Below are 12,012 nucleotides of genomic sequence, written 5' to 3'. Positions count from 1 at the left end.
GCCCCGTGGTCCCGCTGGGCCTGAGTCCTGCCCACATTCTCACCTCCCACCTCCAGTGGGTGCTGCTGAGTTAATGGCCTGCACCATATCAGTGGTGAGAGCATCCAGTAGGCTGGTGATAAATTCCATTTTCTTCCCTTCTGGACAGCCTGAAAGACAAAGTGAGGTTTGAAGGCAGATGCCAGGTAAATGAACAAGTAAACAGCTTCCTCAACTACCACTGTTTCCTCAACCTGTCCAAGTCCCTCTTGTCCAGCTAAATCCACTTTGGGAACTGTCCACGGCTCAGATGATTCTCATAAACCTCCATAGTTCCTCTACCCACAGCCCGCAAGGGACCAATAGGCCAAATGGATAATAAGGCTCTCCATGTTCTTCCATTCCTCAAATTTTTGCTGAGTATCAACTCAGGCACTATGCTAAAGGTTAGGGATGTAATACACACGGCTCTTCTCCTCGTAGAGTTCATAGTCTATTGGGGAACTCAAGCTAGTTCTGGTACAGGAGGACGGAGCGACTCTAGCAGCAAGGACCAGGTGCTGAAGGGGCACAAGGAATGCAGAGAACTCCAAGGTCAAAGTTGACTCAAGTAGATCTACCTGTTTACCTATCCAAGAACCTCCTCCTTTTTTCACTTCTCTCCTCATCCAGCTTAGATTATAATTATCAACCCTCCCTTATATGTACTCTCAAACCCTTTGTTTCTCTATTCCTCACTGTGTGATTCCAGCAAAACCCCAAGCACGGATGAACCTTCTCACCGACGTGCCTTCTCCAAGTCTACACCCCCATAGCTGAATAATGCTGGCGTAAACACCACCACACAACTGGAGAGATGGTTTTCCTGCCAATTCATGACTACCAGCCCCAAATGGGCCCTCAACACTACCTACAATCCTCCTCTCTGCAGCAGCTATTTCATTCTCTGCTCTCTGCAAATCCCCTAGGTCTCCGGTGAAATGCTACCTTCTCAGAGAAAGCACAGATTCTTCCTGTCCCTCTCCCAGCACTTCACGCTTTCCCTTCAGAGTACCTGTCACCACCTTTTATCTGTGTTTGGATTCGTTTATTTGTATACTGTCTCCCCCACTAGATAAGCTTCACTTCGGTTTTGATCATTAGACAAACCCAGCGCCTGGCACGTAGGGGAATGTCAATGGACGTTTGTTGAAGAGATGGCTAGAAGGAGGGACCCTGGTCTCGACGACTCCATTCTCATGACAGAGTGACCTACAAACCTCACTTGGGAACCCCTAGACTTTCAGGGGCCTCTGTTTTCAGTTCTCCTTTGGAGTCTTGATGGGGAATAGCGGGCCCAGCTCCCACCAGCACTGACCTGCATCTGTGCTGATTAAGACCACAGTGTTCTGAGCCATCAATTTTTAGTACTCTTACTGTAACTCACTGGCAGAGAACACTATAAATAAGGGAAACCCAACCCAGCAGCCATTAGAGGTCCTGGGTCCCTGCCTGTGAGTCTTGTGTCATACCCCAGTGACAGTTCTGGGCCACCAGGAATCATTGCCCCTCAGGACAGCCTTTCCCTGTGAGCTATCTGCTCTTTGCAGCCCTGGGGCAAAGGGTGCACAGCCCCCAGATCATTGTCCCAGTCACCCTTAGAGAAAGAACTGTAGAGCTTTCAAGAGTAGGATTTTAACCCAATGACTACATTTTAAAGATAAAAAGGTAAGAGCAAGGAGGAGAAACAGTGTGCTCAAGAGCACAGGACTGATGAGGAACAAACCCCAGACTGGATGCAGATCCCACGGCACCTGAGACGCCCCTGCCCAGTGTCCCCGCTCCATCTTACAGATGGGGAAGCAGACCCAGAGGAGGGCGCTGCTTCTGCATGATGAGGGGCTGGAGGAACAGGAAGAGGTGAAGGCACCAGCAAGGGGTAGTGTCGTCTCCCACCTGGCAGCTCCCTGTCCTTGAAGGGGTCGTCCACCTCCGCACTCTTAGCCCTGGCGTCACTCTCACAACTGGGCATCACGTAGCTGAGAAGAGAGAGATGCAGGGGGTGAGGAGGAAACTGAGCTGACTTCAGCCCCTACTACCAGCAATGATCTGTGTGGTCACTAAGCCTCGATCTCCCGGAGCTGGCAGCAGAATATCTCCTGGAGTGTTCAGCAGCTACAAGGCAATCCCAGCATGGGTGTTCCCACAGAGACGGGTTCAGGCATGTCATCTTAGTCAGTCTAGTAGAGCGCTGTTACCTTACGTCTGCACACAGGATCTTTCTGATCCATAGAACCTACTGACTCAGGCAGGGCAATAACCTTCTCACTGGTGAACTGAGGTTCAGAGAGGTTACCTACTTTCCCAAGGTCGCCCAGCTAGGAAAGACCAGACCTGTGACCAGAATCCAGGATACTGGGCCCTCATCTGCCCACGAGCAGACATGTTGCTCCCCTAGTGCCTCGACTCCCACCAGGCCAGGACAATAAAGCCAGGAGATGTGAGGTGACAGCCTAACAGCAAGCTGGCTCTCCTACCCCTTCACCTGAGGGGTGGGGGCAGGCCCTGGGGGACTTACCGTGTGGAGGTCCCGGGCAGCGGACGCCCCGTGTCCACCAGCACACACCAGCAGTAGCCAGTGGATTGGTGGCACTGCACTGGCTTATAGAGCCCCCCGGGGGCACACTCGGGGATGACAATGCCCTCGCGGGGATTCTGCTGGGCCTCTTCCAGGGCGCTCTGTCTCTCCTGGTCACAAGAGTGAACTTTCTCTGCAAGAGAAGACACAGCCCGCGGTGACTTCCACTCCTGTGCCTTCCCTGCCAGGACCTGGCCTGGCCCTAAGGAACTGATGGCTGGCTGGTGAGTCACCAAGGGGAGCTGTGTCTCCCACACCAGCCCTTAGTGAGGGGCTGGAGGCCCAGAACCTCCCTGTGGCCCCCTAGCTGCCAGGGTACACTAGCACTCACACCTGGTAGCTTCTGGCAGACACAGGACAGCCGGGGACCGCAGGGCTGCTCCACATCAGAGTAGCCGTTTGCCCAGGGGTAGAATCTCCTGACTGTTTTCAGAGTGGTCCCTGCTGATGTCTCCTGGCTCGGGAGGGGGCGGGGCAGGAGCCTGGCTGCCCTGCGAGCTGACAGCTGATGCAGGAATGACCGTGTGTGTGGACACTCTCCCAAGCCCAGACGCAGCAGGACAGGGCCAGGCCACTGTCCTCAGGGCAGGGAGATGCTCTGATGCTCGGCGCCCAAGAGGAGCAGAAACGAGGCCCAAACCCACTCCCTTCCAGGCCTCCAACAGGGCTGGACAAAGTAGGCCGATTGGAGCTGAGCTGATTACACAATGCTGCTTCCATCCAGCGCGAGAGAGAAACAGGCCCGCGGGCAGGTGTCTGTACTCAGCGGCCTCACGAACGACGTCGACGTCTCTGAACAGCCAAACCTGGTTTCTCCAGAGTCAGGCCCAGGCTGAGGCAGTGCATGGTGTCCTGTGCCAGGCCTGGGGGCCTCAGACCCACACGACCCCTGACCAGTCAACCTGCCTGACTTCCCTTTCTTGTTTTTTTGTTGATTCTGTGGGGATTTTTTTTTTTTTTTTTTTTTTAGTTATTAAAAATAAATAGCATTAGGTTCCTTTTCTTGTTATACAGAAAAATTTGAAAAAACCCTAATCCCACCAAAGTTCAATATTACTTGCCCTGGACCTTTTCTTTTTCATGTACACACACCAGAAATACATATGCACACATCTACTGGGGTTTTTTAACAATCAAAGGGACCACATCATATACCTGTACTATCGCTTTTTTGATCTACTTATTTATCTCTTCCTTTATTTACTTTATTATCACTTTATTTCTTTCATGAACAATATTCCGCAACTTTCCCCTTGAAGAGGACAGGAATCGTCTCGGGTATCCCATGATATTTTCACAGTGTTTTACAAAAATACCATTCCGAGAGCCAGGAATTTGGTATCAGCAACGTGGAGATTCATCCTGCTCACTGAACAGCAGCACAAATGATGAAAATACAGAAGCTCGACTCTGAAGGAGCCAAACCCTTTGAAATAATGACTCTGGGGCTTCCCTGGTGGCGCAGTGGTTGAGAGTCCGCCTGCCGACGCAGGGGACGCCGGTTCGCGCCCCGATCCGGGAAGAGAGGCCACGGCGGGGAGAGGCCCGCGTACCGCAAAAAAAAAAAAAAAAAAAAAAAAGGGCTCTGGTAATGATACACATATGAACCGGACAGATGTTGAAGCAGACTGTAGGTGCCCACAGAGACGCAAAGCAACTCCATGCTGTTTTAGAGGGAAGTCCGATGATGGGAAATGATTTTTGTCTCGCTCTGAGGAAAAATGCTGAAAAAATTCTCATTGCAGGGTGAGGGAATATTCCCTTAAGCGCATAAAAATATCTGAGAGTCAGGAGACAGGTAGGAATAATACATTTGCTATTAAAATATAATACTGGTCTGGAAAATGAAAAAAAAAAGCAAAAAAGAACTATTGTTTTCATAACGCAAACACAGTGAAACTAAACAGAATCTCCTTAGCTAGAGGAACAGGAGTTTAAAACAGCTGACAGGCACTAGACTCGAGATTCTGAACCCAATTATAACTACCACCAGAACTGCCCCTAAGAGGCAGCTTAGGAAAGAGACATAAACTGATTGGAAGAGGGGCGCCATGGGGAGACCTGGCCTGAAGACCCAGAATTTTGAGTTCGGCCCCTGGCTGGAATGGAGCCTGGCACCTTCCAGGGGATTACGCAAGAGTTTTTCCAATAGCTCTCCCAACCCAAAGTTGGTAACTTTCTTTTCCTACCTCATACTTCATGCCACAGAAAAAGTGACAGAGGAGAAAAACCAAAGGAAAACAGCTTTTTACTGGTACTGCGTTCGTGTAACCACCTCTGACAGAGGCTTTAAATTAAAATCTTCCAGGCCAACATTCTAAAGCCATAAATCAGATGGAAAGCGAGATGCGAACAGAGGTGGAGAAAGCTTCCCCAGGGACAGAACAAATGATGGACCTGACTTCACACCACTGGGGATCCTGAAACTGCGGGAATGTGGAGACCAGCCAGCCGAGGAGAGGTGGGAACCTGTGGTTTGGGGACAGTCGACAGACTTCTGGAAGTCCTTGAAGGCTGTTCTGAAATGTTTGTAGCCCGCTTCCATAGAGGCTGCACGGAGTTCCACGGAGAATACTACAAACCGTACAAATGGCGACGCTCGATAGTTTGGAAAAACTGGGGGTTAGCATGGAATTCGAGAAAAGGTGAAATGCAGGGTTTATTACTTTCTTCTTTATTTGCTTGCTTATTGCTTTATGATGATCCCTGCAAGTTCAAGTGCTCCTCTAAGAAAGAGACAGGAAAGGTTTATAATCATAGCACTAACTGTTTGCGAAGAAAACACAGAGAGTTTGTCTTCCAACAGAGACAAAATCTCCCCTAACATCCTCTTTATACTACTAATAGTCAAAGCAAATATTCATTGAGGAGCGTGTACCAGGCAGGCGATAGACTAAGGGCTTTACTTGCCTAATCTCTTTGTCCGTGTGAAGCAGGCACCGTTATTACGCCCATTTTGTAGACAAGGAAGCTGAGTCGTGGAGGGATTCATGAATTTTCCCAAGTTCACTCACCCCGGAGAGAGGAGGGCTGGGGCTCCAGTCAAGGGCTTCTGACAGTCAAGCCTGTCTTGCTGAACTCTAGACAGAGGTTACTGTCTCTAATTATTTGCTTTCGGGGAAAAATACATTTATTTTTACGGTGTGAAGATTTGCCAGGCCGGGCGCTTTGCAGACTGCCCCAAATCTGCTGCATTTGAAAGCAAATGTGTAAAAACATGTACTTATCCATTTGAAACAGCACGGCTTCTTCTGAACCAACGATTTTCTCAGCACAAGCACACTCCAAACCTTGTACCCTCATATTTTTCCCTCTTTGCCTCGGAACTGGAACACCTAAGGCCAAATTTGTAACTCACCCACCATTTACAGACAGTAACATGAATAATAATGGCTAACAGCTACCTGAGTATTTATGGTGTGCCCAGCTCTGTACCGGGCACTTCCACTAACTCACTTCAAACTCATCACAAGCCTCTAAGATAAGTGTTATTATTACCCTCACTGAGCAGACTGGCTGTGTGATTTCCTTAAGGTCAACAACTAGGAAGTGGTAGAGCCTGGATTCCAGCCCAGGCAGTCTGCTCCCAGGCCATGGTCTTCACCTCTCTCTAATATCAGCTCCCACTGCCGTGTGCTAACCTGATTTTTAATCCAACCTATGTTTTTCTTTTACTTGGTGTGGTAGATCGTTACAAAATGGTACCAGTGAATTGTACCTCCCCGTATTCATGCCTTTGGGTAAACCCCTCCCCACTGACTCTGATTTACTTTGACCAATGGAAAGGACGGGGGTGACAGTGTGTGGTTTCCAGACCTCGGCCTGAAGAGGCCTTGTAGCTTCCACTTTCCCTTTCTTGGAATCCACCCTGAGACCACCACATAAGAAAGCCTGTCCAGCCTCCAGGAGGATGAAAGGCCACATGGAAGAAAACCAGAGCAGCTCAGCCCACTGCCAGCACCAACTGCCAGGCGTGTGCGTGAAGTCATCTTGGACACCCCAGCCCGGCTGACCCTCCAGCTGGACAAGTCCAGGAGTGCGTGCAGGTAGAAACAGTCAAGGAACCACCCAGACAATCCACAGACACATTGGAAAGAATAAATTATTCTTGTTGTAAGCCATTATATTTCTGGGTGGTCTGTTACACAGCAGTAGATAACTGAAACACTTAGACTTGCTCAACTCGTTATCAATTTACCCCATAAGTATTTTTGCAGCCCTCTCAGACCCTTCAGCCAATCAATCAATCAATCAATCAACCAATTATTCCTTCAGTGCTTCTCCAGACCTCAGGCGAGTACTAATCGGTACATACCAGGGGGCATAAGCTTATTCTGTATCTGAGGACCCAGAAGCCAGCCCCATCCTTAGGGCCACTGTCACCCTCCGCCCTTCTCAGTCACCTCCCAAATGAATCTTAAAATTCACAACTATCAGATTTTCCAGATACCAAGAAGTCACCTTCCAGAATGCAAGCCAGGGGATCTATTTCAAGGGCCTCTTCACGACCACTGGTTCAGAGAGGAAGCTCCTCAGAAGTGGACACTCACTGTTCTAAAACATTCAATCTCTGCTCAGGGAAGTTCAGGGAAAGATGACAAGATTAGAAGGTCTGGCCTGATAACTATGAGAATGGGCCAGGACCATCTGTAAATACCTGGAAGACATAAACAGCGGGGGAGAGGGAAATAGCAGGGCTGTCCAGGGCGACAGGGGAATACGTAGCCACACGTTCTCACACACCCATGCACGCCCAGCCCCTCCAATCCTATTCCAAGAACAAGCGAGAGCCGGTTCACTCCCCACCTGGCAGTGGGTGGTTTAAATCTCACTCACAAAACTCTGACTGCCTGAGAGAAGAAACACAACAGAAAAGCAGCCTGTGGAAGGAATGAGAACGTGGTCCAACCCTTGCCACCGGAAAGCACACAGCCCTCTATCCCAACAATCACACAGCAGCCGAGCAAAGCAGGGCTAAGGCCGGGTGGGAGTGGGCAGGGAGGGGGACCGGGGAGAGGGAGACCGGGCTGAGCCAGACAACACAAACCCTGTGTGCAGGCCCAGGGCACGGGTTCTCAGGTGTCCAGCCAGGACAGGAGGAGCGTGGAGGACAGCCCCGTCTGCTACGGCCAGCCCCTGCCTCTGTGCCTCTCAGTGACCTGTGGTAATTAGGAGCAAAGGAGAGCGTGGACAACCTCAACCCTCAGCTAATCCCCAATTTTGATTTTAGCCCACAGTTTACCCTTTGTTTCTGGGAACTTTTCCTCCTTTATCATCTGTTTCTTTTTTCTTCTTCACTTAAGAAAAAAAGATGTCCAACAAACATAAACATTAAAAGATTCGAGTTTCAGGTCCTTGGACTGGTCTTTTTTTCTGGCTGCTGCCTTCCAGAGGAGAAGCTGCTGCAGGAAGGAGCAGACAAAAAAGTTGGGATGCTGGATAACCCAACACCTGAGTGAGCAGGTATTGGTGGGCCAGTCATATATTGAACTCTTGGGAAAAAGAGCAGGGGAACCTTATGGTGATGGAGGCCAGGGGAGATGGGAGGAGAGAAAAGGCAGGAGTCAGAGAAGATCACCAGCAGTCAGGGTTCTCCAGAGAAACTGAACCAATAGAAAAAAAAAGATAGATAGATAGATAGATAGATAGATAGATAGATAGATAGATAGATTTATAGATAGATAGATTTAAAATATATATATATATATATATATGGATATGGATATGGATGGATATATATATGGAGAGAGAGAGAAAGAGATTTATTTTAAGGAATTGGCTCCAGGCTGGCAAGCTGGAAATTCAGGTAAGAGTGATGGGGCAGTCTCAAGTCCAAAATCAATAGGTCAGGCCAGCAGGCTGGAAACTCAGGCAGGATTTCTGTGTTACAGTCTGGAGGCAGAATTCCTTCTTCAAGAAATCTCAGGTTTTGCTCTTAAGGCCTTCATCTGATTGGATGAGGCCCACCCACATCACAGAGGGTCATCTGCTTTACTTCAAGTCAACTGATTATAAATGTTAATCACATCTAAAATAAAACCTTTGCAGCAATGTCTACACTAGTGTTTGACCAAACTGGCTACTGTGGCCCAGCCAAGCTGGCTCCTAAAATTAACCATCACTAGGTCCCTATGAAAAATGAGACCAAGAAAAAAGCCAAATCTTACAGAAAACCATACACAGAAAAGCTGAGAAGAGTCATGGGTCATAGAGACATGAATTGGGAAGATGCCTTGATGAATGATGCAATCTTCCCAGAGAAAGAACCAGAAGCTCTCCTCTGAGTGGCAGCTCAGTTGCTAATTAAGGGCAGCTTCTCAGGCTGCCCTGACTAAGCATTGCCTATACTACAGGCAAGGGAAGTAGGATGCTGACAGGGCTGAGGGCAATGTCCTGAGAGAGGATGGTGCTCCTGGCGTCTCAGATCTAATGTGGGCTCCTGAGTAACAGAGGAGATTAGGGCTCACAGAGAGGATGCAGAGGGGGTCAGGGCCCTTCCTGGCCCCAGGCTCTCACACGGGCTGGTGCTGGGTGTACACTGGTACCATGGCAGGCTCTGGAGAGGTCAGGAAAGTTTTGTAAGACGTAGCAAGAAGAAAGAACTAAACACAAGATCTTAACCTACCCTCATTCCGGCCTCCTCCATCCCCAAAGCTTTCCCTGGGTGGGAGGGGGGGTCCCACCTAGAGCAAAGCCTCTCTCTGCCGAGTCTGAGTATCTGCTCCCCTCCTGGACCCCTCACCCTTAGCACGAGGACTTAACAAGACTGCAAGCTCCTGAGGGTAAGGACCCTATCGCATACTTCCTGATCCTTCCCCACATCCATCCCTGACCTGCAGCGCCTCACTCATAGGAGAAACACAGAGTCTTGGGTATAAAGGATCCACAGAGTATTTAGCCCAAGAACCCCTCTATTGCTGAATCTCTGCTGTTCCATCCCGAGCCACAGGATTCTGTTCTAGCCTGCCACTTCAGAGATGGGACCACCCACCTCCGAGTCAAGGCCGTGTTATGGGGGATGAGACCACAGAGGGCAGAAAAAGAAAATGTGTCCCTTTGACTCATCCTGAGAAATGCCACATTCAATCCTCAGACCATCCAGCACTAGATTTTCTTAAGGGAAAAATCAATACACAGTTACCCGCCTGAAAAACAAGAGGAGCTTATCAGTGTTTCGTTGCAAAAGGAATCATCCCACTGGGCCAAGAAAATTAAGGGAAACACTAGCATTGTGTCGGCTACAGTTACCCTGAAGCCCCTTCAAATACCTCACACCCACTTAGCCTCTTATCAAAAATGAATGAAATGCTGAAGGATAACCCCAAATAACAAGCCTTCTGTTAAAAACAACTTTTCCTGAATCACAACATGAAATTCCAGAGGCGTAAAAAATCACACGGCTCCCGCCTCGGGAGCCTCTGGGTTGGCCTGAGTGGCGTGCGCTGTCGGGACAGTTGCAGAGAATCTGGCCGAAGAGGAGACTGCAGGAACAAAAGGAGGGACCGGGGGACCAGGCTTGAAGGCACTGACTTCCCTCTTTTTGAGGGGTTGGCCCAGGGACTGGACATGTGGTCTCCAAGGAGGATATGCTGCAGAGTGCACGATCTTGGGGAGTGATTCACAGGACATCACTGAACAGCCCTTTCTGCTTCATTTGGCCACACAGGGTTCAGCACCCATCCCCTGGAGGACTGCTTTTCTGCCCTCCCATCATGTCTGGCACCAAGCTGCCACTTTGCCATCACCAATCCCCAAGTCTCAGAGTCATCCAGGGACTCCGAGAACACCCTGAAGAGGAGGGGACCCCAAAGAACCATTCCTCAGGGCTCCCTTTGGAACAGACAATGGTCAAGAAAAGAGAGGTCCTGTCAGGGCAGGGAAGAGGCAGACTTCCTGATAAACAGAACAAAGTCAGTCCTTGAAATTGTGCTCAGGTGTGTATCAAGTAGGGGTGGAGGGAGTGAGAATAGGAATAGAATATGCACAAATTTAAAATGTCACCTCTTCCACTGGAATGGGTTTCTCCATTTAATTTAATCTAAAGGCCCTTTTCCCCATAGAGTAGGCAGGCAAATGATGTGAAAAAGATAACATCATCACCCAATCTTAACCTACAAAGGGACCTTGGACCTTGGACCACGTCTCTGGAGGAGGGCACCTCTTCTGATGAACTCACTGGACAGAGCTGTTCAGCTCTGGTCATGGGAGAAATGAGGATGGTGTGAAAGCTCAGTCGGATGGCTGTTCCCAAACACCAGGGGGAACTCCAGCAGTCAGAGGGAAGAGCTTCTAGGAACAGGAGTCAGGGTGAGATGGGGATACCTGGGCTTCCTCGCCAAGGCTGAGAGCAAGAGTAAGCGCCTAGCACTCCAGCCCAGGCCTGGCGCATGCGAGTTTCTGTCACTGCTCACGGAAGTCAACAACGATCAGAATAGAGGCAGAATAGCTCGGTGGTCAAGAGCACGGGCTTGGGGTCAGATGGATCAGCCTCCACCACTTGTTAGCTCTGTTTACTTTAGCTCTCTAAGTCCCAGGTCCTTACCTGTAAAAGTAGGGTAACCACAGCACAGGCCTCACAGGGTCATTGTGAGGATGAAACACAATAGTATATGTAAAGCATTGAACCCAGTGCCATAGTTAGTTGATAAGTGGTAGGTTATTAGCTGGTCTAGGGTAGCAGTATCCTCAGCCAACGTACAGCAAACCTGGCCTTCCTGACCCATCCCCGTGAATGACCAGTCTCTCAGGTGGACTGCAGGGATGACCAAGGGTAGGGTGGCGGTAGCAGTCTGCTCTAGGTACAGGCAATGAGGGGCACACTGTCTTTAGTTTCCCTAAAAAAATAATAACATAACTAAGAACCAGTCTACTTTCAAAGATCACTATGTCAGCAACTCAAAACAATGTCTGTGATAGAATATCCCTCCCCTCTGGGGTGGACCGCACCTCCGGCCCTGTCTTTGACACACTACTGCCTGATGGTCAGCTCCTTCCTTAGATGCTCCTTCTGCTTCTTTCCTTGGCCCCCTTAGCACCAAGTAGAGGCCTTGGCACACGATAGCTATTGATGGGCCTGTGGCCCTGGGCAAGGTCCTTACTAGTCCGGGCTCTTTCTCCTCACTTAAAATGAAGTGGTGGCACATATGGTCACCTTATCTTTGACAAAGGACGCAAGAATATACGATGGAGAAAAGACAGCCTCTTCAATAAGTGGTGCTGGGAAAACTGGACAGCTACATGTAAAAGAATGAAACTAGAACAATTCCTAACACCATACACAAAAATAAACTCAAAATGGATGAAAGACCTAAATGTAAGGCCAGACACTATAGAACTCTTAGAGGAAAACATAGGCAGAACACTCTAGGACATAAATCACAGCAAGATCCTTTTTGATCCACCTCCTAGAGTAATGG

At 49.2% G+C, this 12,012-nt stretch overlaps 1 protein-coding gene across 1 annotated transcript in view; it reads right to left on the bottom strand.

Annotated features, from left to right (window-relative positions):
* Nucleotides 1–39: 39 nt before the first annotated feature.
* Nucleotides 40–12,012, bottom strand: part of SMOC1 (SPARC related modular calcium binding 1) — a 141,415-nt gene continuing 129,442 nt past the window's right edge. Inside the window, exons 8-10 of the mRNA XM_028496100.1 lie at nucleotides 2,537–2,729; nucleotides 1,915–1,997; nucleotides 40–149 (exon numbers count right to left, since the gene is read on the bottom strand). Of these exons, the coding sequence (XP_028351901.1) occupies nucleotides 40–149; nucleotides 1,915–1,997; nucleotides 2,537–2,729 (386 nt within the window). The remainder of the gene's footprint in view (nucleotides 150–1,914; nucleotides 1,998–2,536; nucleotides 2,730–12,012) is intronic.

The sequence above is a fragment of the Physeter macrocephalus genome, chromosome 11 (assembly GCF_002837175.3).
Source record: "Physeter macrocephalus isolate SW-GA chromosome 11, ASM283717v5, whole genome shotgun sequence".
NCBI classification, from domain to species: Eukaryota; Metazoa; Chordata; class Mammalia; order Artiodactyla; family Physeteridae; genus Physeter; species Physeter macrocephalus.
The sequence above is the reverse complement of the archived record's forward strand: the minus strand, read 5'-3'. Positions and strand labels throughout refer to the sequence as shown.